Source organism: Dermacentor andersoni, chromosome 7 (assembly GCF_023375885.2).
Source record: "Dermacentor andersoni chromosome 7, qqDerAnde1_hic_scaffold, whole genome shotgun sequence".
Classification (NCBI taxonomy): domain Eukaryota; kingdom Metazoa; phylum Arthropoda; class Arachnida; order Ixodida; family Ixodidae; genus Dermacentor; species Dermacentor andersoni.
In genome coordinates, this window is record NC_092820.1 from 136,844,664 (window position 1) to 136,871,633 (window position 26,970).

Genomic DNA, 26,970 nt, shown 5'->3' on the forward strand with positions numbered 1-26,970 from the left:
AAACCAAGAAACGCTAAAAATAAACTGAAACAACGCCGGTGACTCCCTTTATTAGGCCAGCCATGGCCCGCCCCGCACGCGATGTGTCCAGTTCCTCCTGCTGCGGCTACCAGACGGGCATGGCGACGATGTCGTGTATCCACGTGAGGAGCGCCGAGACGTCCGAGAAGACGAAGGGCGAGGACCGGAACCGGGTCTCGTTGCCCCACGAGACGACGCCCACCAGGGTCCACTCGCCGGACGAGCCCTTGGTCATCAGCGGGCCACCTGAGTCCCCCTTCGGGCGAGCGGGAAGCGCAAAAGAGACGCTTAGTAAGTAACGCCGCCCACAGCTGTGCGAATGAGGGCGACGAAGTGGACGAGGAGCTGTCATATAGCAAGTTCATTCATGAGTGTCACAAGCGTCGCTGGAAGCATTACAGATAACATCATTTATACGCGAAGCAAAACGCGCAGTTCTGAAGAGCAGCTGCGAAACGGCCAATCAAAAGCCTAACAAAGCATCAGTTACCATACACCCACTCCCCCCATCATCACGTATGCTACAGTGTTGCTTTTTCTGTCTTGAACAGTTTGTCGGCTCGCATAACGTTGACGATATAGTCACGTTGCTTAGATTACCACGGCACTAACAGCTCAATAATGACAGGTGCATTTCGTTCTTATAAGGTCGTCTACATTATATATATACACACGCCTCCTTCATCAAGGCTTACCCTTCTCGCCTTTCGCGCCGAGAAAGCCACAGGATCGCCCGGAGGGATCCCGTTTCAATGGAATCGTGCGGTCACTAGATAACTGGATCTCGCGTCAGCATCAGGTGAATTCACAACGCCGCTCGTACGTTGGGACTGTGCGCGATTGGGTAATAACCGACCCGTTGAAATGGCGTGGCAACAGTCACTGACGAAACGCTTTGGGTGTGACCGGCTACGGTTTTCACAAAGAACAGCTCTTTATTTTACACGTTCAAATTCTACCACTTTTAATTGCGGCATGGTTTCCTTCTGTGCCTAATCAAGATGGGAGCAATCGACTGAGTGGTGAAGTGACAACGCGACAGCATTAGGCAGCGCCCAGAGATATCATGCGTCGGGTGTTAAGTGAGGTCTCAACCGCTATGCGTATGAACGGGCATTAACAGTGCATCGAAAGTTGGGCGTGTTGGTACGGTAACATAACTTGTTGCGGCTCGAAAAGAGGAAGCCGTAGCCATAGACGGTGCTCGTCTTGCGTATCTCGTCTACGTTTTCGTCCTCTCGCTTCGGAACGAAATTATGTTACGACGGGAGATGTCGCCGGAATATTGGAGAATGATTTATGGCTACACTGATCTCGGCGAGCGTTCTCTCCATCCCGCCTACTCTACCACACTCCCAGTGAGCAGTGAAGTCGCAAGCCCACCGTCACCAAGGAAAGGCAAAAGTTGGCGCGAAGTACCTACTCCTAAATTTGGGTGTCTACCTTTTCCCAAGCTGCCAAAATCTTTTCTACTTCGAAAAAGAAAAGGAAAAGAAACGTCCCTCTTCTCCAATCTGGGGAGTTCTACGTCGTCATTGCGATGGATGATGAAAGCGTGACGCTGTCACCGCGTAGTACGTGCCTTTTGCATCGGAAAGGAGGCTTACGCTTCCTCGCCGACAACCTCGCCGACACACATGCGTACATGCATACCTATGTACACCCTTGGCGTACATAGGTATGCGAGTCTCGTGACGCTGCTTTTTAGAGGAACGCTCACGTGGTTCCGCAATTGTAAACGAACAAGCGTCATGCGTAATCAGGCGCCGAAGATCATGCCTGCAAGCAATTAAGGTATTGCGCCCGATGTAACGGCCCCGTAAACCGCTGCAAGTTCAATGAAAAGCCCGAGCGGCATTGCTTCTCGACGCAGCCACTCGGCTCGCCAGCTAGATGACGTCATGCGTGCGACGCTTCCGCGTCGTGCGCCTGGCGCCATGCTGCGGACAGATGACCAGAAACAAGCGCGAACGAACTGGTGAATTACCGTTAAATGCAGAGCATGCAAAACCCCGTCTGGAAATGCGTAGTGGAACACGAAAAGAAAATTGTAGACTAAAAATCAACAAAAATGAAAGTGTGGGTCACGGTGACGTGGGTGGTGACGTTAAAGTAGGTGGCCAATATCGACTGAGGTATGGAAGAAGGCAGGAGATGAGAGCTACTTGTGGGTGCCTGGACAGGGCCCTGCAACTGCGGAGAGGGTAGCTGGCCGTCTTGCGGCATGGCCTCGCGACATTTCATTTGCTTACATCTATAGCCTGCTGTTAAACACTCCTCCCCCCCTCTCCCCCTACCTTATTTTTTAAATCCTGTTGAGGGGGAATGCTCCTTATACGGCGCTTTACGACTTCCAGTTAACAACCACAATTTCTGGTAGAGCGTGGTCAGGGACCCTTTCTAAGCACTCACCACTCCCGGAAAGCCGGATGCCGGCTGGGCGCATATCTGGTGCGTCAGGTTTGCGTACGAGTGTTCCTCCTGGCACCTGTCCTTGGAGACCACCTCCATCTGCGCCTCCTTGAGCAGCTCAGGCAGCTGCAGGGAGTCGATGCCTGCAAGCGTTGCCGCGCGTGCACATTTATACGTGTAAGCAAATAACGAAGGTTATCGCCCTCCGATGCGCACGCACACACGCACATATACACGAATGACATACCTTTTCCTTTAAGAATATGAAGCTTGTCGTGAATTTAACCCCCATTCAAGATAATTCTATATTTTCGTTGGAAACATAGGCAACCCACCTATGCTCGCATTCGCTTTATTGTTTGAAATGTATGTTGGCTTCGTGTGGCAGATAGTAAAAATTGAGCACCTTGGCTTCCCTCATTTGTCTTGCCCTCTTCTGAGTATGACGTAAGTGGAGCACCCTGCCAGCGTACGCACATGGTCTGTTAATAATGACCTCTTCGTAAGTCTTCGAAAGGCCTGTAGCTCAAGGACTTAAAAGGTGACAGTAGCACGGACTCATGACGCAACATTTCGGATAGCATACTGAAGATTAGATAACCTTATCGCAACCTCCACACGTTTACTGTAAACCACTACCAATAGTGTGACACACGCGCGTTCTTGTACTGTACACAACCAACGGCATCGTAATTAGAAACGCGTTGGGAAGTAAAGCCCTTGGCTTGGCTTGTCTCACGTGAGCTCCCTTGTTTCCTTTGCTGTTCGTAGCCTTATAAGACTCTATTCTGAAGTCCAAGTTCTGGCCCCGTATATGACAGACTCACTCGGTATCGTGTTGCCCCAGCCGGCGACGGTGACGTGCGAGGGCAGTGGTGCACCGGCTCGGGGCAGGCACACCGGGGACACAGGCAGTGCAGTCCGCAGTACGAGTATGGCAATGTCGTCCACGGCGCGGTCCTGGTTCACGAGGTGGCAGTTCGGGTGCTTGAACACCTTGCTCACGAACGCCGTCGCCTGGCGGGAGGTGCGGGACGAGCCGTACCGGACCACGTAGCGAGGATTGAACTCCCTGCGGAGGAATCGGTGTAAATGAGGCTTAAGAAACTTACAAGTAACGTGAGCTGTACCTGAGCGGCTGCAACGCTATAGCACTACGGTTTGTGATCTATTGATGATTGTATGAATCTAAGTCGCTTTTCCAGGACAGCTTCCGTGGACAGTATATTGTAGTGGAGAGCAGTGGGCCATCCGGCGCGCTTGCCGCACACCCACGTGATAACTGCCGCTCTTTCTTCAACGTGCCTGTGTTCGCACATTGCGGATGCTTCTCCATCTCGGCGCCGTCGCGCTCACCCCTTTAGGCATATTATATATATATATATATATATATATATATAAACACTTTTCTACGCATGACACATGTATTATAGACACAGTGTAAGTGACGGTGCCCTGCTTTGGACCATAGTCAGTTGCACTTAGCACCTCGAAGAGGCAGGACGCGTGTTGTCGACTGAGCTCCCGAACATAACATTGCAATGTGATGAAGGCGGTTTAAACAATGTATCCGGTACTTCAAAGTGGTGTGGCGTAATGCTAACGCATTCCTCTCGCATTTACCGCTAAATCGGCACAACTTTTTTGGACTGCCTGCCATGCAAGCCATCTATACTGTACAAGATATACCCACGCAGAATACGCCTTCCTAAATAATGCGCAACTCCAAAACCGTGGGCCCTATATGGCTGACAAATTCTAAATAAAAGTCAAACGTTCTGGGCAATAATCCCTCTCTATGTACCCAGCACGGCGCAGATGTCTCCAATTGGTGCACTTCCAGGAAGCGATGACAAGGATTCACCAACGTACTTCCGCAGTGGCAACATGTCAACATCTGCATGTCTTACCGCCATTACACGTAGGAAGATACTGCGCAATATCAAAAACCTTGCAGCGTCGAATGGCGCACTTTCTTCGTCTTCCACTCAGAGGTAATGAATACTGTGAGCGTTAACAGGAATGTCTTTCTTCAAAGTACCCTCTTCAAAGGTATTTCAGAAAGTTAGTCCCTTCCAACGTTCGAGATATAAACATGCCCTATATTTCCCAGTTTTCTGTACAAGCACTATGTGCCCCACATGAATGAAACCGACCTCTCTTTTCCAAGCACGTTTTAATCGGCAGTGTCCCAGTATGCAACTTAAAGAACATTTATGAAGAAATAACCCCGGTTGCTATTCCAGAATGAGCTAAGCATGCTTCGGAGCTGGTTATTTGTGGCACTACGTTGCACTGAGTGTTATGGGTAGTGCACCCCCTTCCCACGTGCCTTGTACTCGCACGCAGGAGCCAGCCGGCATTTCGAGCGCCACTTCATCAAGAACCAGTTTGGACCCGTATGCAGTGTATGCTACCACCTGTATCACCGCCCGTATCACCGGTGCCACTGGTCTCGGTGATACCACCGGTGACACTGTACCACCAATACTAAGGTACCACCGCACAGTGGTGCCATACTATCATGTAGTGGTCACCGCTGTGTTAGAGTACACTATCTATGGGATCAGTTTACGAAAACATTTAGGCACCTCACAAGAAGTCGAGGCCAGTTCCCAAAGAAAGCTAACGCTTAAAAAAAAGTCTTCGCACCTACTGGCACAATAATTTGTTTTGCAAGCTTTAAAACGTTTCATCGGAGTCCTTTCTTTCATCCTGAACTTGCATAGCACAACGATCAATACAGAGGGGTCGGTGATAACGTCTCAGCCAGGTTTCGAAGCATTAAAAAAAACATGCTGCTTAAACACTCTTATCGAAACCGATCAGCGCATCGGACTGTTGTCCTGGAAGTAAGAAATTTGATTCAACTGTCGGTTACACAAATATTTTTATATAGAAGTACGAAACGAGGCAGAGGAGGAACCTCCGTAACTACCGCGAAATGCATGGAATGAGATAAAAATGCTTCGCATTAATAACAATGCCACCAGTGTTAGCGCAGTTTGCGAAATGACCTTGCCGAGCACCTTTTAACAACGAATCCCGGCCATGACGAATGACAACACCAAATTTCTATAAGCACTAAAGATTGTGGAATCACGTGCATGTTTATGCCAAACGTAAACTTCAATTGCATTAGCATACAACGACTAACAAAAAGAATGAACGAGTGCTACGTTATCATCTGATTATCATCGTATCATCGTTATCAAAATTATGCCCACCCATCATATTTAGGAGAAACATACTGTCCTGCAGGAAAGGGCTGCTTTTGTTTCGCTTATTTTTCTTTTCTGGGTTCATTGTCGACGCAGAAAAAATAACGACAATGACGGCGCAGAAGTCGGTAGCAAATTATTATGTGCCGGCGCATGCTAGTTAGTGATGTCATCGCTTTCACCGCTTATAGCTAGACATTGTTCTCGAACACGAGATATCATAAGCGCGACAGAAGAAACGTGCTGCTATACGTAACTGCTTTTAATTGAGCTGTTAGGAAGCTTCGTGTCCTTGCGTTGTTACAGTCAACAAGTCATTAGGGGTTTTTCCGCCAGTACGAGAGTAATGGGGAGATGAACAAGCAACGCAGACGCCACCACGGAACGAAGGTGAAGCGTCTGTTTTGCCAAACCCGGCCAAGTATGAATTCTTAAACGCTTCGCTGTCTGAGAAGTGCACTTGTTTCGTGTGTCGTATTTTTGTTGTTACTTCATTAAGATTGTGCCATTGAGTCAAAAGTTCATAACAGCGGTCATGAGCAGAATAATGCGAAGGAGATTTTTTTTGTGCACAGTAGTATCGACAACATGCAGCTTGTGGAACCTCACCTTCACGACCTTGCAATGAATGGAAGTTCATGCAAGGTAACTTTGAGACTAAGCTGCAATAACATACACATCTTCCATCCTATGTACGTGAAACCTGACTATTTAACCCGTGAAACATGCATAGATAGAACAAATAATTCAATACGAAAGTTTGCTTGCCAATGGTCCGCGTAAGAATTTATATGCCGCTCGGACTACTTGTGACGGAAGCTGCAGTGTCACGAAACCTCCGCTGCTCGCACAGCTGCTCGCACAGAAGCAAGGTGGAAGCGGTAGTGGTTTCGTATTCGTGCGCTGTCGCTGAGGCGACGTGCGGCGCGCCGACGAAAGCGCCATCTTGTTTCTCTAGAATAAACTGCCCCGCGAAAAGGGTCAATAAACGCGATTGCAAACAAGCATCAATAGGACGCGTTTCGGAGGTGGGAGCTACACTGCTGCAATGCCAATCGCACTATCGTCGACATTCATCGAGAGATGCGCCTCCACAACTTTCTTTGTTAGGAATGAAGACTTCGCGAGAAAAAAAAGAAACGTTTTCCTACGTATGTAGAAGTGTTCGATGTCATGTTCTAAGTGTATGAGTAACGTAAATGAGCGTTTGAGAAAAAGGGTTTGTAGTGCGAAACCGAGGTTTATTCGTTGGATGTTTAATATGCCTAGCGAGATAGGGTATACCGTCATTTCCGCGTCCTTAGGGTGGATACGGATTTTGAGGAAAGGTGTGCAGAGGAAAACCTAAGTTTGTGAACTGCTTAAGTTGTTCAATGTTGAGTATTGTAGTTTCCTTTTGCGCGCTGTAAGGTTAGCTATATAGGCATTTGATGAAGAGCTTGCGGAGCAAAACTGATGTCCATTCATAAGGCGCCTAATGCGTCACGCGCTGAAAGTTAATTTTAATTCTCACTTTTCGTAGTAGAGTAAATTAGCATTTTGATGAGGGGCTTCATTTCCCAGCGCAAAACGGAAGTTACATTTGTTTAAGGGTCGAAGCGAGTTCTTTTGATTATATTTTTTAAATATTATTGTGTGAGTGCTATCTTCCCTATAAGTTGATTTCGTTTTAACGCTAGCGCTGCAGATAAAGAAAAAAACGAAATCTGCTTTCCCGCTTGCATTCTGTTGGCAATCAAAAGGCTACAATGCTAACTCGCAAGGTCGTAGCTCCTGTTGGAAACTGAACATTGTTCTTTAATTGACTTCTAAACATGTACCAGAAAAGAGGCACATTGCGTTGCTTAAGCCAGTGTTTGTAAGAGCGTAGCTTTGGTGTCAGGTACAGGAAAGGACGCGATAATGCCAATGATGATGGCCTCAGCCGTAGCTTCCCTGCGTCAGGTAAAATGATGTATTGAGCCAATTTTATGCTCCATTCATATGCGGTTACGTTTTTTTTTTTTTTCATATCTAACCAGATTTTTGCATTTAAATGCGCTCCCATCTTTTTTTGCTGGTCGTGGCTTTCTTTAGAAAGTCCCCGGAAACAGCACTTCCGACTTCTGGTTCCTTCCTTTATTATTCTTGGTAATATGGAACGAGGGCTGCAAATACCATTTCCGCGAAGGTGTTATTTGGGAAAAGTCCGGTTCTGGCCGTTCTGTTTGATGGGGCCGTGGCTGTCGTGTCTTATAGGCTTGGACTGTCTCCTAACAAGCCTATAGGCAATGCTCCAGAATGAATCATACGTATAGGGTCTACTGGTCTTTTCAAGGTTCTCGGATTCTACAACCCCTCCGAGACTTGTCCTGGGACTGTGGATAGGTTGTTACGATGGGCCTAAAATTCACTAAGACAAGCAGGCAATGCTACCAGCCCGCTTTCCAAGCTAATTGTCACCAAAAGTGAGAAAGCCTCTTCTCTCCGACTCCCAGACCGGTCGTGCCACATTCCAAAAATGTTTGCAGTGCAGCTGCCTCCAGGAGCAAGGATAGCTTTGTACTGCAGACACCTTTAGGTAGTGTCATTGACCATACTGTGCGGCGGACTGAATGTTTCTGTTCCCGTGGCGATGGTGAGTGCGCGTATCGGGTTGATTGCGAAACCAACGGAAAGGTGCTCAAGGTGGCGTATTTCCACTGAGCGTAAATACAACCACTCCCCTGAGATGGCTCGAGCAACAAAGAGCTGCCGGTCATCGACGTCGCGGGCCAATAAAGGACAGCGCCTTCTCATTGGTGACCCTCCCATGAGAATTCTCTGCTGATTGTCCCTGCTACGCACGGGACCTTATTTAAGCTCGGGATGGTCCAAATGTTAGACCACAATGACCCAAGACTCTTGCCATGTGAATACCATGTAAATACATACGCATCGTTTTTTTTTCATCATTATAATGCCTGCCTTTGTCGCCGTCGTCTCCTGAATAATGCGGTGAAAGAAACATCACCCTGTCTTGGTTACATCACTTCACACATCTCCATAAGTAAATTTGCATGCCACTGTGGCCACAACATAGACACTTCCACATATATATTTAATATTACTGTTTCCCCCTTAATTTCTGGTGAAATCGAGAGTTTTCTACACCTTCGGCCTGGTTTAGTATATTTTTAGAGAATATAAATTTTACGGGTAGTCATCGGAATAGTAGATTTTTCAAATCGGATACGAATATTTGAAGAACTCTGATGAGAATATCGAATCAGTTGCTTAATATTATCCTGCTTCTAAAGGCAAAAGAAGAAATATGTTGAGAAAAATGGCAACACGCAAAAGTTACTTCATTGCACTCGTTGCTTTCGAAGTCACTCAATAATTAGGCAAACGATAAATAAGCAAAAAGGTTAAAGTTTGCTACATTGCTTTGGTTGGCTAATGCGGGAAGTTAAAGTGGCTGAACACTCTATCCGATTACTTACTTTCGGCGATAAATCAGCCGTATTTATTGTAGTACATCCATAAAGTTATCCGTAATAGAACATTATCCGCAATTAGACCCACCAAGGCACATTTCACGGAGATCGACGCACGTTATAAAGCAGCTACCAACAGGCGCCGCCCAATACACGCTATCCGTGACGGCGGCCAAACTAATGACCGAGCTGTCAACGAACGGAAAGCTTTGTGAATCTTGAATTTGGCATCGAGACGACATGTACTGACTATTTAGAACTGAGCTTGAACAGCGCGAATCGAAACAAGGACACGAGAAAACAAATACCGAAGACAAGCGCTTATTGCCTGTGGTATTTGTTTCCGCATGTCCTTGTTTTATTCGCGCTGTTCAACCTCAGTTCTGAATATGAACCAACTAGGCCTCATCAAGATCTTACTTCGCTGAATAATTCGTAATGCCGTATTTGTACTCAGACAGTCGCAGCCCGTTTTCTTTCTCCCTAAAATGTGTAGCACACAAAGAAGCGGTCCTCTCACTCGGGTAGCAGGCAGTGTCCGGCCGTGAGCACGTGCCTCCGGGTGATCATCGTTCCGCCACACAGGGACACGATGGTCTGCATGTTCTTGCTGACCAGCCGGGCGCTGCTCATCTTGCTCTGAAAAAGTTGACCGACGCATCGCGCGCGTTCTATTAGCCTAATGTCCCAATCGTATTAACTTTAGGTAGGCTAATATTTGTACGAAAGGGGGCACACTTTGCATTCTGAAGGTGGCAGGCGTTATTTGCGTTAAGTAGTGGTAATCATATTCATACTGGTTTCTGGTGTTTGTAATACTTTTGATTCAGGTCAAGCCTTTGCATCAAACTGGAGTGAAAACACGCATAACCTGCGGCGCCAATCGTCATGTTGCAATACGTATGCCGTGGTATACATGCACGCTATAGCCGTAAGTGGCGCAGGCTAACACTCTCAGGGCTACGTAAGGTAGGCATGCATAACTATCTACGAAAGTGCGCTCGTGGACAAAAAATGGTCGGTGTCGTTACGGCCTAGGTGTCACAGCATTCACAACCTTGTTATCACTGCAGTTGGTAACGGTGGAGTTAGTAACGTTACTGAGTGAACAAGGTTACTCATGGGTCTCAGCAACCAATTCCGAACGTTGTTCGCACCGCCGGATGTAACGTTTCTACAGGATAACGTACAGGTAGTAAGTGCGACCTTTTTTTTAAGGCGAAAGCCTTAAGTGGCTCATACCCACAATGGCCTTGAAAAAAAAAAGGAAAACGCGTCGTCCGGTTCAATGGTACAAAAACTAGCGTCATCAGCAAGGGCTCGTAATCCCCTAAGCAAGCAAAAAAATGAAATGACTCATCCCTCTCGTAATGCACAGGAGACAAGCACTGAAGTCACTGATACCACACAAAGAACAGCGCACGCTTCAATCCCTAGCTGAGAGGGGGCAACGTAAAATCTAAGAGAAACGTCGTCGGCGCGAGTCTGACCCCGCTATATACGACCGTGCGAAGCCGCCAGCTAAGCGTCGAAAAGGAACCGACGAAGCCGAACGGCGAAAGCAGCGACGCGACAATGCGAGACGGCGCATTATCAAGCGTGCAGCAGGTTTTCGCATTCACGTGTTACAGGAGTGTAACATGCAGCCGCACTTTTTTTTTAAGAGTGTGGACGGAAAAACGGCCGCCACGGCAATTCAGTTCTATACGACATCGGACACGGCGGATGCGTCATCTCACCATCTCAGTCTTGAGGATGGAGCACGAGTCGGTGCCGTTCTGGTCGAACCCCTCGATGGGCGTGTAGTAGGTGGAGATGCGCACCTGAACAAGAATATGATGAGAAGCAATCAGAGATGACGAAAGCGGGCCAAAATGAGCTATTGGGAGTGTTACGATAATTATATCGGGCATAGCATAAGCATAAGAATATTGGGCATAGGAGTTCAATGCAGGTACCGCATCGGTTATACAAATCGAAAGTTCTTATAGCTAGCTTTAGCTTTATGCCTCATAATCTCAATATGCAATGATCTCAAAGGAGCAAGTGGGACGTGATATAGAAAAAAATTATGCAGGAAAAGTCAACGCAAACGAATAGCCGAACGCTTCTAAAAGGATATTCGAGTTATTAAAGGTATGATGCGCTTGAAAGCGTAGATTTGTTGCAGTAAGATCTTTTAGGTAGCATTTGTTGTTTCACTGCGGGATTCCGCAGAGAACAGACCCGTTAACCAGTACATCAGTAGCTGTACCGTAGCCCTCTCCCACAGACGCCACAAGGGGAGAGGGTGACGGCAGAAGAGGAGCGCAATCCTTTCCGAGGACTCCACGAGCTCCATCAAGGTATCTAAACTTCCGACGCCCCCAAAGATCCCCCGAGATAGCGCGTGCCAAAAAACCCATTTTTTTTTCTCGCTTACACACAAACAATGATGTTATTATAAGGCACGTCTGCAACGGAGCCAAGCACCACCTTCACATTGTAGCCCATTGCCCATCTTCTCAAACACAGGAATTGCCGTGAGTGAAAATTGACAGTCACTTAAGGGGGGATGTGCCTTTGAAAATCAATTTCCTTATTTCTTCATGGATTTTCATGAAGTTGGCACAAATGTTTAAAATGTCTCCCTGATGTTCCATAAAAGTTTCATAGTGATACCTTGAGATCGTTCAATTTTATTTTATCGAGCAGATTTTTTTCTCCCTCTAACTTTCTGGAGGGCTTGGCGAGTTCAAAAACGCGATGGAAGGGTCGTCGAGTATTGACAGCGCATAAATGCGTGCTAAAGGTCGTGATATTCTTGCTTCTTAGCTTTTTCTTTTTGGCCACACAAATTTTTGATCATTTTTATGTTATAATTTGCATCAAGCACACTTTCAGGGTGAACGAACAGCCAGATCATAAATTTATAAAAAGTCAAGATGGAAAATCGAGACTGTCACGACCTGCACTGTAGCCCAAGGAACGCGGAAAAAGAAATAAAGAAGAAAAAAATCATAAGCCATTCCACTCTGTGAAGTTGGTTGACCCGCGAAGCTGTTTAGCACACGACACGGAGGTGACACATAATTCTGAATGAAGTATGAGCCATTGCTCATGGGGGAATGAGCCATTGATGATGACAGTTTCCGACATGCTGTTCTTTATGTTGTATGCGCGATTAGAAAGAATTTAGGCACTGTTCGCTTCCCTTTGCTGCGTGCTTGTAGCCTCTGCCTTACGAGGGAGACTATGAGCCATTGCATTTTTTGTTTGCTTACGGGAGCATGAATGCTTACCGAGGTATGAGCCATTGATGATGATAGTCTATGATCACGGAGAACAAAGTTGCACGGAACCCTAGCCATATACAGCTTCGCTGTAAAAACAGAGTCAACATAAGCTATACGGTAACAAAAAAAAAAAAATCAGCTCGACAAACTGAGCAGAAAAGCACAAAAGAAAAAAAAAACGTTTTGAGGAAACGGGTAAGTTTCACCTTCTCTTCAGTTCTCTAAAACGCACCAAATTTGTAGTCTTTGGTGTGCTTTGCGATTTGGAGCTTCTTGGACATGTGGCCTCTAGTCTAGTCTGCCTTCGCTCCCGCCGTTTTTTGTATGGTATTCTTGGCTGCTGCTCTACAAAGAGCATGGTGCCCGGTTTTCAAACCAAGTGAGGTGCAGAACTCTGCGTGTGCATCAATATAGCTCCTGCCTTGTATGTACATGCAGACTGCCCACTGATACCAGTCTCCGGAGCAATCAGTGAGGCATATTATTGCGATAGCAATTATATAGACACTCCAAGCGCATTTCTGCCGTCGGCGTCAGCGTCGCCGTGAGGGTCCGTATAAATTCCAAGGGCGATATTACCATCGCCCCGCGCCCTGCGCTGTATGCTCGAGTGAAGGCTTGTGAGGCGAGACGACAATCGCGGCTGAATCTCGCCCGCACGGATGAGACGAAAGCGGGGAGGAAGCCCGCAGTGTATCGTCGTGCACGAGGCACCCAATGTTGCCAGGCACTGGAGGGAGGGGAGAGACGAAGGCGGCGATCTACTCCGGCTGTAAGTGCGCATGTGGCGGCTACACGCGGTCACGTGGCCGTATCTTGAAAGCAATCTGCGTTGGGGGCAGAGCCTAGCTGCGGGGGTGGCTCGTAGTTTTGTGTGTCCTGCGTGTTCTCGGCGCTCACTTTGCGTCGAAGCGATAGATAGCACGAATGTCACTTCGCTCGCTGCTGCTACCGCGTTTCATCACGCCGACATTTTGACAGCGAGTTTCCGCGGTTAATGAGTCAGGTGTGTTCATTTCGGCTTGAGCGCACATGGCACCATGCTTGTTAATTTGGTTACTGTGCCTAAGTTGACAACTTTATACGGCTGATAAAATCACTATCCTTACTTCGTATAGCTGCCCACTAATTTGCTATTGCAATTGATGCTTCGCCTTCCGGGCTAAACTGCGACTTGTTTTTTTTTTCTTTTGGTAGACTCGACAAAGTTAATGAATGAAGGCTCTGAGCAGCCTTCCGAGTCATCTTCCCGTGACAATGGCTGTGGAACTTAGGATCAGAGACCCACTGATATGCAGCTCCTGGGTGCTTTCCAGCTCGTACTTTTGTATGAGGGCTCACTTCTGCAGCCAGGTGTCTCTGCCAGCCCAAGGGGCCTAGTGAACAGAGCTTATGATTAGGTTCTCTTTATGAAGATGTGGTATGATAGATATTCTGATAGATATTCATGACAATATTATAATATAGTCGGCGCGCGATGTGCTTGGTTGCTGGTCCGAGGTGCCGAGGTGCCGATGTGCGAAATGCCTAGCCACGGGTATGAGGAGTCGACGCACGGTGTGTTTAGTCGCACAGTCGGAGGCGCCGATGCAAGAAAAGCTTAGGCGAGTGTCCGAGGAGCGTGTGCGCGATGTGCTTGGTCGCAAGTTTCGAAACACCGAGTGCTGAAAGGCTTTGCCGCGTGTCCGAGGATTTCGCGCGCGAAGCTTGGTCGCGAAGACCGCGTCTCCGAGGCTCGGAATGCTTAGCCGTGGGTCCGAGGCGTCCACAAACGGAGGGATCAGCCACGCGACTGCAATGTCCGCGTATAGCCCGTTCTGACACTCGTCGAGATTACGGAGAGTGGAGACACAGACTATCGTGAATTCAGGAGGTGCAAAGGGACGAGTAGACGGCGGGAGTTCCGGACCAATGGCGAAGTGTGCTGGAGTCACGTGGCGGGCGCGGCCAACCGCAGACTCCGGCACAACCTTCATTTATTTGCTTTTTGTGTGCTTGTTTCTTCATGGAGGAGATAGCTAAGGCGGTATATTTGACGACGAAGAAATGCGCTTTCCGGCGAGACCAAGATAGTGGCGCTCGATCGCGCCCTTCCGGAGATATGGTTGCATGTAAAACACTCTTCTTTCGTGATTTTCGAGGAATTTTTCGCCAGCTTGGCTGATACAATAATTTTTTTGGAGCACTTCTACGTGGATATTTCGGAATCAGATAGAAGAATAGTCATTGAAACTGAAAATGTGATTTTCAAAAAATCGAGTTCTTGGCCATATCTCGCGACGCGAAAGCCGCGTTCCCCCTTAACTATTCTTAAGTGACTTGAATGCGCAAGCATTATGACTTGCCTACATTATTGCCATTTTTTTTAAATACTGCAACGTGTTCGCGTTTTCTTCTTCGCTTTCCTTTCTCTGCGTTCATTAATCAATTCAGAACTCATCACCAGGTAGCTGGGTGTTCATATCGGGATTGATTCGCTATACCACCATGACACACGCGAGTAATATCAGCAAACTTCAGTTTTATTTTTATTTTTCTACATTCCAAGATGTCATCCATCTTAAACACTCAGTTCCTCGAAGTCCAACGGTAGGTCGGATGTAATGAAGTCTTCTTCCATGACATCTATCGTCTTCCGAGGGATACAGGTCCGATGTCCAGACTCCTTCACCTAGAACATGTGGTGCCGGTAATGGATTCCCGGACGTCATCAGCATTCGCTTGTGATCCGTAAAGTAGCACGATGCGTACTTGCTGTCCTTGATCACCCGTTTGTTACGGAACGCCAAATCAATGCAATTTCCTCGAGTCGTCATAACTGTTTGCAGCGATGTTGCCAATTCAAGCCCTAGATCACATCGCGTTTTCGTGAGGAAGTTTACGTTTTCGTTGAAATCGCCGACCGTGATTACCGATCGGTGCCGCAACGTGAGTGGAGTGTGACGCACGACGAACCTACCAGCAACGTCTTCGGACAAATTCGGTGCCAAGTACTAGACATCACTTAATTAGTCCATTGTGAAGTCTTACTGCAAACATTTCGCCAACGTTGAAGACGTCGTTGAGTTCGACGGGCGTGGCGTTTAAGTATTGGCAGACGTAGCTGGTCACTTCCACTGCCACGCTTTCTGGGCGTTGAGCCCCACACACAAAGCGCTATCTAACGAGTTCTATTGGTGCCGTTGAGTCCACCCAGGTTTCTCTTAGGCAGAAAAGTTGCGCTTTCTTTATGTCGACGACGTGTGCAATGTGTCACACATGCTTTGACAGAGGCCCGACGTTGGCACAAGCAACTGTCATCACAGCATGACTTGCCATTTCGCTGCACTCCTTCGTAATTGTCTGCAGACGACGTTAGTTCAGTCTTCGCAACTCGTCTGTTAGAGCTCGTTGTTTTCGCTCGTCAAGTACATACCGCTGATGCTCACTCACTCACATGGAGCACATACGTGAGCATCTCATAATCAATTTCACTTCCAATGATTACGTGACCATAATACGCGACCTCATGCATTGTAACGTTTGCTTAACAACTGTACCTTAATCCACCTTAGTCGACCTTGCTCTAATTTGCGCCAATCTTAATCCACTCTAACGTCGCATCCAGATGGCTGCGACGTGTGCAATGACGTACGCACTAGGCACAACTTTAGCCTATCAGAACCGTGGAGCCACCGTGGCGTTGGGAAGCGTGCTCGTCTCGCACCCCGGAGGCCGGATTCGATTCCCACCTACACCCAAATGTACCAAAGTTTCTTCTCAAAGCAAGAACAGCTTTACAGGAACCTCCTTGAGGAATCTGACGTCAATCCTAGCATTTTTTTTTTCATGCATTTTTGCTGTTTGCGCCCTCGGCCATTTATGATACCATCGCTTGATGACGCCGGATTTTGGGCCTCATGCATGGGATATATAATTCTTGCGCATTATTAGAATATGCCGAAACAGTTGTGTTACCGTTGAAAATGTCACGTCCAGACATTATAGGTTTGTGAGGACCGCGTTCGCATTGAAAGCCCAACGATCGAATATATTTACTGTGGCCGATGAACGCGCCCACCTCGGTTGTGTTAGAAAACGCTTCCTTTCTTTCGACGGTGAAAGTCCGACCACCAACTACCAACCACAGACCGCCAAGTATTGACCACGAGAACGGGTGACAAATGCAACGAAAGCTATTCGCTTTAAAGATATGGGTGTTTCCATCAATTATATGTGCTTACTCATAGGAAATGGTACACAGTGCAAAAAGATACAAAGACAAGGCTGCACTATTTACCCTGTACACGTGCCAACTCGCCCAACTTTCTGAGATGTGAGCGTTATGGCGCATATGTAGTTTTTTTTTTTTTGTGCATGTGTGTGTGCGGGGGGGGGGGGGTGAGCACCGCAAAGGTTACCAAACAATGCTTTGAACGCGTAAGTGCTTTCTGTCACGGAAGGCAGAAATACAGAGGTAACAAACTCTATTAATCACATAAGTAAGGCGGCCTTACGACTCAATCAAACAACAGCTACGAGTGGGGTGAACGATGCACGTGTGCGGTGAATTATGCGCAGAGTCCTTCTTTCTTTCTCCTTTTTTTTTCTTTCTTTTCTTTTAGTGGTGGTGGGACAGCACCGCAACGTTTATCACTCCACGTGTGATTTTACCCCGAAAGTGCTTTCTGTCACAGAAGGCAGAAAGACAGGGATAACGGCAGCGCTATCAATCACACAAGGCGGTGCTACGACCCGACTCGCCAAAGACGACGACTGGGGAGAATGATGCACGTTTGTGGTGGATTACACGGAGTGCGCTTCTCTCCGGGTATTGCTCTGACGAGAACTACATCGGCGGGGAACAATGCTAAGTGCGTCTGTCAACCTGGTGTTCAGCTGAACAGTGCGCAGTCTTACCGTTGCCAGACGCTTCAAGAAAACAATAATGGGTCCGACCTGCATCGTCCGGGTGTCGTATGCAATATGCAACTCTAGCATTCTGATAACGTTGGGGGCATTGCTGCCATCCGTCGCTTCCGGCGTCACTGGCCCAGGACGTCTACCTTGCAGGTATTATTTCCCTCTCTAAAAAAGCTGACGACCTTTCAAGGGCCTTGAAGGTATAAAAGAAGCCCCACACCCGGCACTGGCAATGACGCATGAATAGAAATAGGCAAAGTGGTAACCCACCACCCACGGGTACTTGTTGGTGGACAGCGTGGCGCCGTCGACCACCTTGGTGTCTGCATTCAGGCCACACCTGCTGTGTCCTGCGAACAGAAGAGGGAACAGAAAAAAGTTACTCTACGCGCGTGTTACTGGTAAGGCAGCACTCACCGCCTAACAGCAATGAAATTAGTTAAGACTGCGCAGTAGGGTGGGTACTGGCGTCTATCGGGAGTTTAACGCAGAATACTTCTCTGACGCCTGTCCATGTAAGCGAAGATTTTTTAGTTTTGAAGAACCGTGCATTGAAACACAGCCCATGGTATGCCCTTCACTGTGCAGGTCTCTTCATTTACAGATTACTACGTGGCCATGGTGGTTTCTTCTTGTTCCAGAGATGTCAGAATCTTTCGAAGGGGTGTCATTCACAACTGAGAGAGAGGTTCTTGTGTAGTCCCTTTTATGTACGTCTGTTGACGTCGATAGCGTTCTTCAAACTGGCTAGTTGTTCCAATAGTAGTGCACCAGTTATAGGCGAAATGGACTTGCGCTGTGACTGATGAAAGACACCGTGGTGACGATTTTCGCGCGTTTTAATCACTCGCTACAATGCGCATGCGTCATAAATCGTTTGAGTGACTACGAACACACATAGCGCACGGCATTTAGTCAAGCGCCACAGTCGACCGGGGATCATCAGATATTCCTGAGAGTTAAGGGTGAGAAATCGGTACAGCTTGTGTTGTCCAAATTAGGCACTATGTAAATTGATACAAGACATGGCAACAGTGTCCACATGTGTAGTCGATAAAGGCTAGAAAAAGAAACGGATATAAAAGTCCGGAGGGGATGCTAAAGAAGCTTCGCAAAAAAGAAAAAGGTAGCGCGGAAACTTCGCAGGGAGTTGTCTAAAGAACGGGCTTTTGGACTAGTTGGTACTGCATAGCTTGAGGGGAAGCGGAAAAGAGCACGCAGGACAACTGTCTACGTATGCGTAAGCAGCATTGGGCTGCTTGCTGATCTCCACGCATGCCGGTCTCATCATTGATGTTATAAAACTTGATCTTACCGTATAAACCCTTATCGGTCGTTATCAACCTTATTGTAACAGAGCCTACCCTTATCAACCCCTAGTGGTCGTTATAAACCTTACTGGACTCGATTCGAGCCTTATCAACCCTTATAGGGCGGTACCAAGCTTATCGCAATCGATCCGATCCTTATCTGTCCTTATCAACCTAAGCGGACATAACCCGGGGCTGATCAACTCTTATCGGTCTTTAACAGCCTTACCGGACTCGATCCGACGCTTATCAACCCTTATCGGTGCTCAGTAACCTTATCAGAATTGCTCCTACCGTTATAAGCCCTTATCACGCTTTAGCACATCATCCATCTGCGTCGAACCATTATCAACCGTATGGGCCCCATATAACCCCTCATCACTCCTTATCATCCTTATCAACTCATTGACTATTTATCTGCCAATACTTTTTGTTTTATGCATTCATTTCTTTATAGCGATTCGTCTTGACTGGCAGACCGACGGACGGACGGGTTTCCTCGTTGGGTAGGCACAGAGGCGCGTATTCATTTAAAAATCCTTCATAGACGTATGCCAACAGTACAACTCACATCAACGATAGCGACGCTGTGCAACCGATTTTTCACACCCCTCTAAAGTACTAATGGTCTGTCAGCTAGCTCACGAACTCGCTATAACGTTGCAGCAGTTACTACTGCAGTTGTTACTGCCCCAAAGCGATTTGCAAACGGTTTTAAAAATATATCAACTTCGCTGTAAAATCGGCAGTTTCGTCCGAAGGCGAAGCATTGGAAGAGATAGCGAGGTAGATGGTGTTGCGCTTAAGGGCATCCAATAATGTTGGCGGGATGAGAGTAGCACCGCCAGTGGCGTTGCAGGCGTCGGACCTCAATGGTGCTCGAGACGACACAGACAGAAAACCATGGTTGTTTGCAAGTGCCCTGAGCAAGAATTTCACAGGCTTAGCTGTACGTCTGCTGTACGTTCGGGCGTGGTATGCACCCAACCGATCAACAGGCACGCCAGCCTAATGAAACTTTTGCATGGCCTAAAGCATTACGCATTAGACATACCTGCAGCACAAATTAGAGCAGAAGCACATTAGACACGCTAACATGAAAAGGCACGACGAACAAGCGCTCAATATCGCTCGCGCTTGCGCGCGCAATGCCCTTGACGGCAGCGGTAGGCAGGACGCTGCCATGCCTGCCGTGCAGGTCTCGTGGAGAGGAGTGCGACGGTGCGCTCCTTTGGCTATTTCGTTTGCGCAACCAGACGCACTGCGCATCGCTGACGCTTCTTGAATATTTTTCTAAACATTCTTTCGCGGGCCACTCACAAGCCGCCGATACCGTGACACCACGGCGGCGACGATGGCGAAAACGTGCTTCAAACATTCGCACAGTTACTATCGAAATAATACTCGAAGCGAGCCCAGTCATCTGTCATTTGTCATCTGTTTATATTGTTACTAGACTCACTGCACAGCGTGGTAATGCATAATTATAGACAAGATAAAAACACTCTTGCCGACGTGATCCGGCTGCTCACTCAACGACCCGCCCCCTACTTATTTCTCTCACTTACATACTCTATATTAGCCCGCTCACTTTCAAGTCCTCCGCTTATCTACCCCTATTTCATCACCAACTCATCCATTACTTAATCGTTGACCAGCCTACTCGCTCGCTCGCTCACTCACTCACTCACTCACTCACTCACTCACTCACTCACTCACTCACTCACTCACTCACTCACTCACTCACTCACTCACTCACTCACTCACTCACTCACTCACTCACTCACTCACTCACTCACTCATTGCTGCGCTCTGACGTGCAGAAACTGGAGGCTTCACGATCAGTTACATGACTGAAGACACATATCTAACGACAGTAGACAAATGAAAACAGGGGCTAAATGAAACATGCCTCACCTCTGACTGAATCCAGGCTTGGTGCTCTCTGCGTCGCCTGCGCACGACAAAGTGCAACGACACTTATATTATGCAGTCAAATGAAAAGACTACGTGAAATACGGTGTGAACGACAGTGTATAATCACATAATGTGGTGCATGTAACTGGGAAAGGAAGCACGGCAAATATGTGGAAAATAAACGTGTCAATTCTTCGGTAGCATTATTCCCCGTTACTAATTGTGCGCTTACATCGACGGACAGCTATCCTGTCCAGCTTTTCTTTAAAAATTTGGTAACGTAAATTTATCTATAACTGAATACAGCAACAAAACACTAACGTACGCGATAAGTATTCTAGAATAACACAAGTCACTGTGAAAATGACACTGTCCAGAAGGATAACGTTAATATCATGGTATGTTAACTGCTGACGAGCGATTTATGTCGCCGTAAACAATTATGTGTTTTAATTTTGCCATTAGTGTATCATTACAGGAAAATTTTTTTGAGGTTTTCAAGCCAGGAAAGCACACACATTATCGCAGCCACTCGGGAATGACGGCAAAGTTGGCCATCTCACGGATTCTCGATATACAGCCCATCTATAGTTTCCTTACAACGTGGCCGGCTTAGGCAAGCCAGAGTTCCAACATGTACATCAATCCTCACGTGAAGACGCCGCATACATCAGTTGGCAGTCCCTTAGGGTGAACGGCCTTCGAATGTTACCGAAGAAAAATTTGCCCGCCTTCTCAGAGCAGCCAGTCAGTAAGTCAATGTATCCCATGAACGCTACTATGGGTGTGTTGCAATTCTGGCCAGCATCGGAGACAGTCTACGTCGACGTCCAAGATGTCAGAGAAGACAGCTTTGAGCCCAAGTAATGGAACGCGTGTCGAGCTGTGTGGAAGACGCATGCAAGATGCCTCTGCGATGTGGCGTCATCTCGCGGTGACAAGGAAAAGTGGAGAAAAGCATACATTGTCTCTGTATTTTACCCCTTGCCTTGGCAAACCTATAAAAACCTGGTTGATCCCTCTTTCATAGGAATCTCGGTAGAACACGAAAGTGAAACGTGTCCTCCCAGAAGCTGTTGTACGTTTATTGTACGAGAATAATTAAGTTGCAAGTAGCCACCAGCGGCACCTTAACCCGCCGTGGTTGCTCAGTGGCTATGGTGTTGGGCTGCTGAGCACGAGGTCGCGGGATCGAATCCCTGCCACGGCAGCCACATTTCGATGGAGGCGAAATGCGAAAAACACCCGTGTACTTAGATTTAGGTGCACGTTAAAGAACCCCAGGTGGTCGAAATTTCCGGAGTCCTCCACTACGGCGTGCCTCATAATCAGAAAGTGGTTTTGGCACGTAAAACCCCATAATTTAATTTTTTTTAAGCGGCACCTTACCACTGCACAGGGATCCTCGACAACTGCCCCACAAGCGAAAGCTTTCGAACGGCTCGCGACTGGTAAACATCCCCCGGACACACTGCAATTGGTGATTTGCGCCGGAGCACTGTGCAAATCTGCCATAAACCGCCAGCATTCGCAAACCGTACAAGCGAAACCGAACTGGCTCTTAGTAAATCGCTTATGCGGGCCGGCGACCGTGCTGCAGGTATAGGTTTGTTTGCTCGGCGCGCGGTGTCCTGTTTCCGAGCGGCTTCCTGCTGCCGAGTCACTTCGGCGAAAGTATACGGGCACTTTGGTCCGGCTCCGTAGTGTCCTGGGCAGCCAGTTGAGTTGCGACGCGCTCAGCTTCAGGAATTCAAGTGGCAGAGTTCGCAGCCTGAGCCGTGGACGCGCGAAAGCGTTCCTCACGCTGGCGTGTCTCTCGCCGGACCGAGGCGAGATTTGCCCGTCGACGTCGTTGCCTCTGCGCGCTGCTTAGCGCAGCAGTTTTCCTAGACGGTGGCAAACGCAAGCGAAGCAGTAGGCGGTGTACACGCACTGCTGATTCATGTTGCAGCTGCACTCTGAAGGCGACGAGGCGTCACGGGCTCATCCGACGCGGAACACAAACTGCGTGCGGAAACTGCGTCGTCACTTCATCAGAAGGCCTACGCCACCTACACCAGGCTACACCTCGTTGGAGCCTCCGCTGCGCTGAGACTACTTGAAGCGCTCGCTGTCGGCGCTTGTTAGTGTCATGGCGCAGTACTTCGCTTCAGCGCTCCTAGATGGCGGCTCCATCCTCATCAAGGGAGCATATTGTCACGTAGTAGTAACGGCGAATAATACAGCAGAAAATCTGTGAATGACGAAACTGACGTTTATCAGGCGAACTTGTGCCCGCAAAAGCAAGTTACACTCAAAGCACAGCGACAGCTGCGAACGCGGTCGATCATCACCGAAATCTGATTTGCCAGTCAAACACGTCGGCTGTTATACATGAGCCATCGAAGTTTCCGGAGTAATCGCTGGTACCCGCGTGCCTTCCAGAAAGTTCTACACAATTCGTGTCGCACATGCAATCAGATTACACGAGCTTCGGTGACAACAGAACCATCGATAACATTCGAGAAACTTCCCTTCCTATACATGCGGGCGTGTCCCACGCTGAGCGATAACATTTGTTAGGCGGTGAAAAGCGCTCAAGCGTAAAAGATAAATAAGTACACGTGTCAATATTTTACGTGGTCGCGCAGACCATTACATCCCTTACAGGAATATGATCGTGGACCCGGTAGCACTTTCGTGTTAAAAAACACAACATAAATTACATTAGGCCCATAGGAAAAAGTAACTACGTTTTCTTGAGTGGGGATGACGGTCCCGTCGAGTTTTCGAGCGTCCTGCTCAGTCGCCATCTTTCTTGGACGAGAATGTAGCCTACATCGTTTTTTTATTTCGATGCGGTGTTCTTTGACGTCTTCGTCAGAACTGGAACGAGATTTAACATGGCCGCTGCCCGCTAAGCCATCTACGTTGCCGTCTACGGCGAGTACTAGAACTCAGCCTATGTTTCTAGAAACGCATTCCCAGTGATTCTTGACACTTGCTCACACGCAAGACCACCGCTCGACAATAAGACAACAGGACAGTGGTACTATAGGCACCTTGCACCACACTGAGGGTGCTACGAAGCTTTCATTTATGACACCAGCGTCGCCGACGCCGGCCGCTAGGGATGTGAAGAAAACGATGCTTCATCGTTCATCCGGGTGTTAGTTTTAACGAGCTTTAACTCGGAAATATTCACCCTTCTAATCTCGATTGCCAACATTCGGAGCAATACGGATCATGCCCACTTGAACGTTTCCAGATCTTTATCAGACACACTTGCGTCGTAATAAGGAATCGCAGATTCCACGGCGACTTTTTTATCGCGTCCCTCCAGTTTTGCTTCCCCCGCTTGCTATAGGCCGTGCGTCCTAACGTTACTGTCACGGAGGAAAACTTCCAGCACGAAGTGACTATACTGTTTCTGCTAACTGCAAGGAAGTGACAGTCATTGCACCGAAAGCATTTTTGTGGACCCTGCGTGTACGTTTACCGAATATATATTAAAAAAAAATTCTATAGTGTCGGAAAATTCGACCGAAAGAGAGGGAACACGAACACCGTGCCACCCAGTCCCCGCACGCGCTTCTGGTGCCACTGGGCTTTGCCTTACGAATCTGAACGCCATAGACCAAAAGTGGTTGCATTCACCCAAAAATATACTTCAGGGTGAGAGAGAAAAGCAGAGACTAACCGCTTGGTGCAAGTTCTGACTGCTTGTATATGGTGCGGCAGTGTGAGGTAACACTTATACCCCTCTATCCGTGTTTGTGTATTTTACAAATGCGGCGTTTTACCTTGATAAAGCGGGATGAAGTAACCACATTTAGTCACTTTTGCATGTTTCTGATTCCCCAAGAAATTTTACTATAAAGCGTGCGCAGAAGTGTGTTGCGATTTTTCTGACTGCCATGGAGTGGGGATGTTCACTAATGCCAACTAGAGATAACATCCAGCCAGTATGTGCATACAATCATTACTGCTGGAGTTACAGTGTTTACAATGTGTAGCTCTTCTGCGGAAGAATGTGCCCCCTTCTGTACCTTCTTGATTAGGTTGCAAATAAAAGGAAAGTCGACGGTCTCGAACGTGAAACACGTGTTCCCTTCTATGCGTCTTTTCTTTCACAGCGCGTATATTTGGAAAGTGACACGTCCGTGCTCGATGGCAAGGCCTTGTAGTCCTCGGTGCCGATTCTCATGGGAGGGGGCGGGGAGACATTGCACACTTGTCGTGCAAACGGCGAGCAATAGCAAACACGACCGCGCTACGAAAGACGAACGGCATGCAGTTCTCACCACCAGTGACCACGGCTGTCCAGTCAGGAGCCCGGCAAGGCAGAGCGCAAGACGGGCGAGCGCCATGTCGGAGGCCTGGAAGATTCTTCTTCTACATCGCCCAAGTCGCTCGTGCCTCGATGGCCCACGCGGTCTGACGCCGCAGTGCTCGCTTTGAGATGTGCCGAGTTGGAACTTTCTCTTCTGCTATGCTCGCTGACTTTGCGGCACTGCTTCGGCGGACGGGTCAGAAAGCAAGAACGAACCGCATACGGCGGTAGGGTGACGTCACGGTGTCGAGAACAAATTTACGGCGCGCTGAGGCCAAAGTCCTTGAGCAGTGAAGAAACGCCGAGGAAGACGAAAAACACGGGGAACAACACGAACAAAAAAAAAAATATACGGAGAGGTTGCGGGAGGGCGAAGAGAAGGTACTTTACAAGGGGTACGTGAATGTTATTGCGTACGGAAACGTTTCAACGAATGGCATGGGTTTTCTCGCACGCTTTGCCTGATGTGTGTGTGAGTGTTTCTTTTTTTTGTTTTTTTTGGTGGAGGGTAGCGTCCTTGCGAACGCCAAGTGAGTGATTCGACGTGTGTGACAGGAAAGTCAAGTCTGTGATGTTGGTCGGGTGCCTAGTTGCCAGGGCGAGTTTTCCTTTCGTTCCGTTGGCTTTTGCACTTCTCGCTGAGGGGCGATGAACGCGATCATACCCATGCGAAGCCACTCAGCTTTTCATTAAGTACACTCTCTCTCTTGAAGCAGCGAAACAGTCCTTAAGTTGTAACTGGCTGCATGTTGTATCTCAGCACAGCGGCCAACAGTTTTCTTTATCTCACCTTATGCATCGCTTTTATAAGATGCTACAGCAAGTATTGTGGGTAATATAATTGATCTTATAGTCAAGAGAGAGAGAGAGAGACTGCGAGGGTAAAGCTGAGAAGTCGTCCTGAAATAATGTGTTCTATTCCGTGTTGGGGTAGGTGTGAAGGGTAACATAAGGAGAGGGAAAAAAGGGAAGATGATGAAGTATAGATAAAAGGCGCTAACAAAAATGAAAAAAAAGACCCGGACTAACTGAAAACATTGATCGAGTTCAACATACTTCACAAGAAAATGACCTTGATAGACTGGCCCGCGGAATATCTTGAGCCATATGGATCCAAAAGAAGACGTTCACAAACGTGGCCGGTTGTCGGCGAGTATTCCGCAGAAAATAGCGCTGTACTTGTGCAGAGTATTTGGGAGAGGCGAATAAAACCAAATAGTTGTCGCATCGCACTGCAAGTTAAAAACACGCGATAGGCAACTCAAGGTCCCTCTTGTACGCATCCATGCTCTTCAGGTGCACGTTGGCGAATTAGGCGCAGATACGACGCATGTTGGTGAAGCGTAGATACAACGCACCGTGGCGCGGTGTTGTGCGACCACGTAGCATGCGCAAGGTAAATATACCTGGTAGCGAAGCCTCCATAGAAGCCCATACGTTCAAAACATGGCGGTTGTTCAGATGTTCACGGGGCTTAGCGCCATCCGTATGTGGAGGGAACACTTCCGGCGGAAGAAAAAAATGTGATGCCATGTCCGTTCAAAACAGAAGTCGACGTCATTTTGTTCTCAAAGACGCGAAATTTGTTTTCGTGGCCTGCCACCAGAGCTGTGTATTCAAATGCCCCGCCATTCGACTTGATGGGCGTTTCGAGCTTTCAGCGCGGAAAGCGAGGCAAAAAAAAAAAAAAAAAAAAAAAAACGGTCAGCCGTACGGGTGTCGAAATCACACCCCTGAACAGAACATAATTTCTTTGGAGGGCGACGAAAGCTCTACGTACGGAGTTCTGGTTCAATCGTCAAACACCAAGCCCGTTAGTCTGCGCAGTCACACGAAAGCAACTAAAGTAAAAAATTATCTGGCGGTCGTAACTCACTGCTTTTGACTGAACAGGTTGACAAACGACGAAGCCACCCGCGTCGCCAAATTCAGACAAACGTCAACAAGCAAACCAGCACAACGTGTGAGGGAGGCGTATTCTAACAGGCGAACTTTACGAGCGTGCCTCCCTGCACACTTCAAGAGCTGCATTGCTTTGCAAGCGATAGCGGCGTCAACGCCCCCTCTTACGATGGGCGCTGTAAAAAGTTATTGATAATGAGAAAAGAAAATAGAATTGTCTTTCCTTTGCTCGTAACGCAC

At 47.9% G+C, this 26,970-nt stretch overlaps 1 protein-coding gene across 1 annotated transcript; it reads right to left on the reverse strand.

Moving 5' to 3' along the window:
• Positions 1 to 20: 20 nt before the first annotated feature.
• On the reverse strand, positions 21 to 26,970 carry LOC126534576 (chymotrypsinogen B-like). The gene is made up of 8 exons (XM_050181844.3): positions 24,800 to 26,970; positions 20,517 to 20,553; positions 17,560 to 17,639; positions 10,852 to 10,935; positions 9,633 to 9,751; positions 3,261 to 3,505; positions 2,434 to 2,576; positions 21 to 277 (listed from the first exon to the last, which is right to left on the reverse strand). Exons 1-8 carry the CDS (start codon positions 24,863 to 24,865, stop codon positions 107 to 109), a joined length of 945 nt encoding a protein of 314 aa, XP_050037801.1. The 5' UTR covers positions 24,866 to 26,970; the 3' UTR covers positions 21 to 106.

Excerpts from the sequence above, each read along its gene's own strand:
- LOC126534576 (XM_050181844.3), bottom strand. The coding sequence starts at position 24,865 with ATGGCGCTCGCCCGTCTTGCGCTCTGCCTTGCCGGGCTCCTGACTGGA. Across the intron at positions 10,936-17,559 it reads CCAACAAGTACCCGTGGGTG|GTGCGCATCTCCACCTACTA; the intron begins GTGGGTTACCAC and ends ATTCTTGTTCAG. Across the intron at positions 2,577-3,260 it reads CTGGGGCAACACGATACCGA|GCATCGACTCCCTGCAGCTG; the intron begins GTGAGTCTGTCA and ends CAACGCTTGCAG.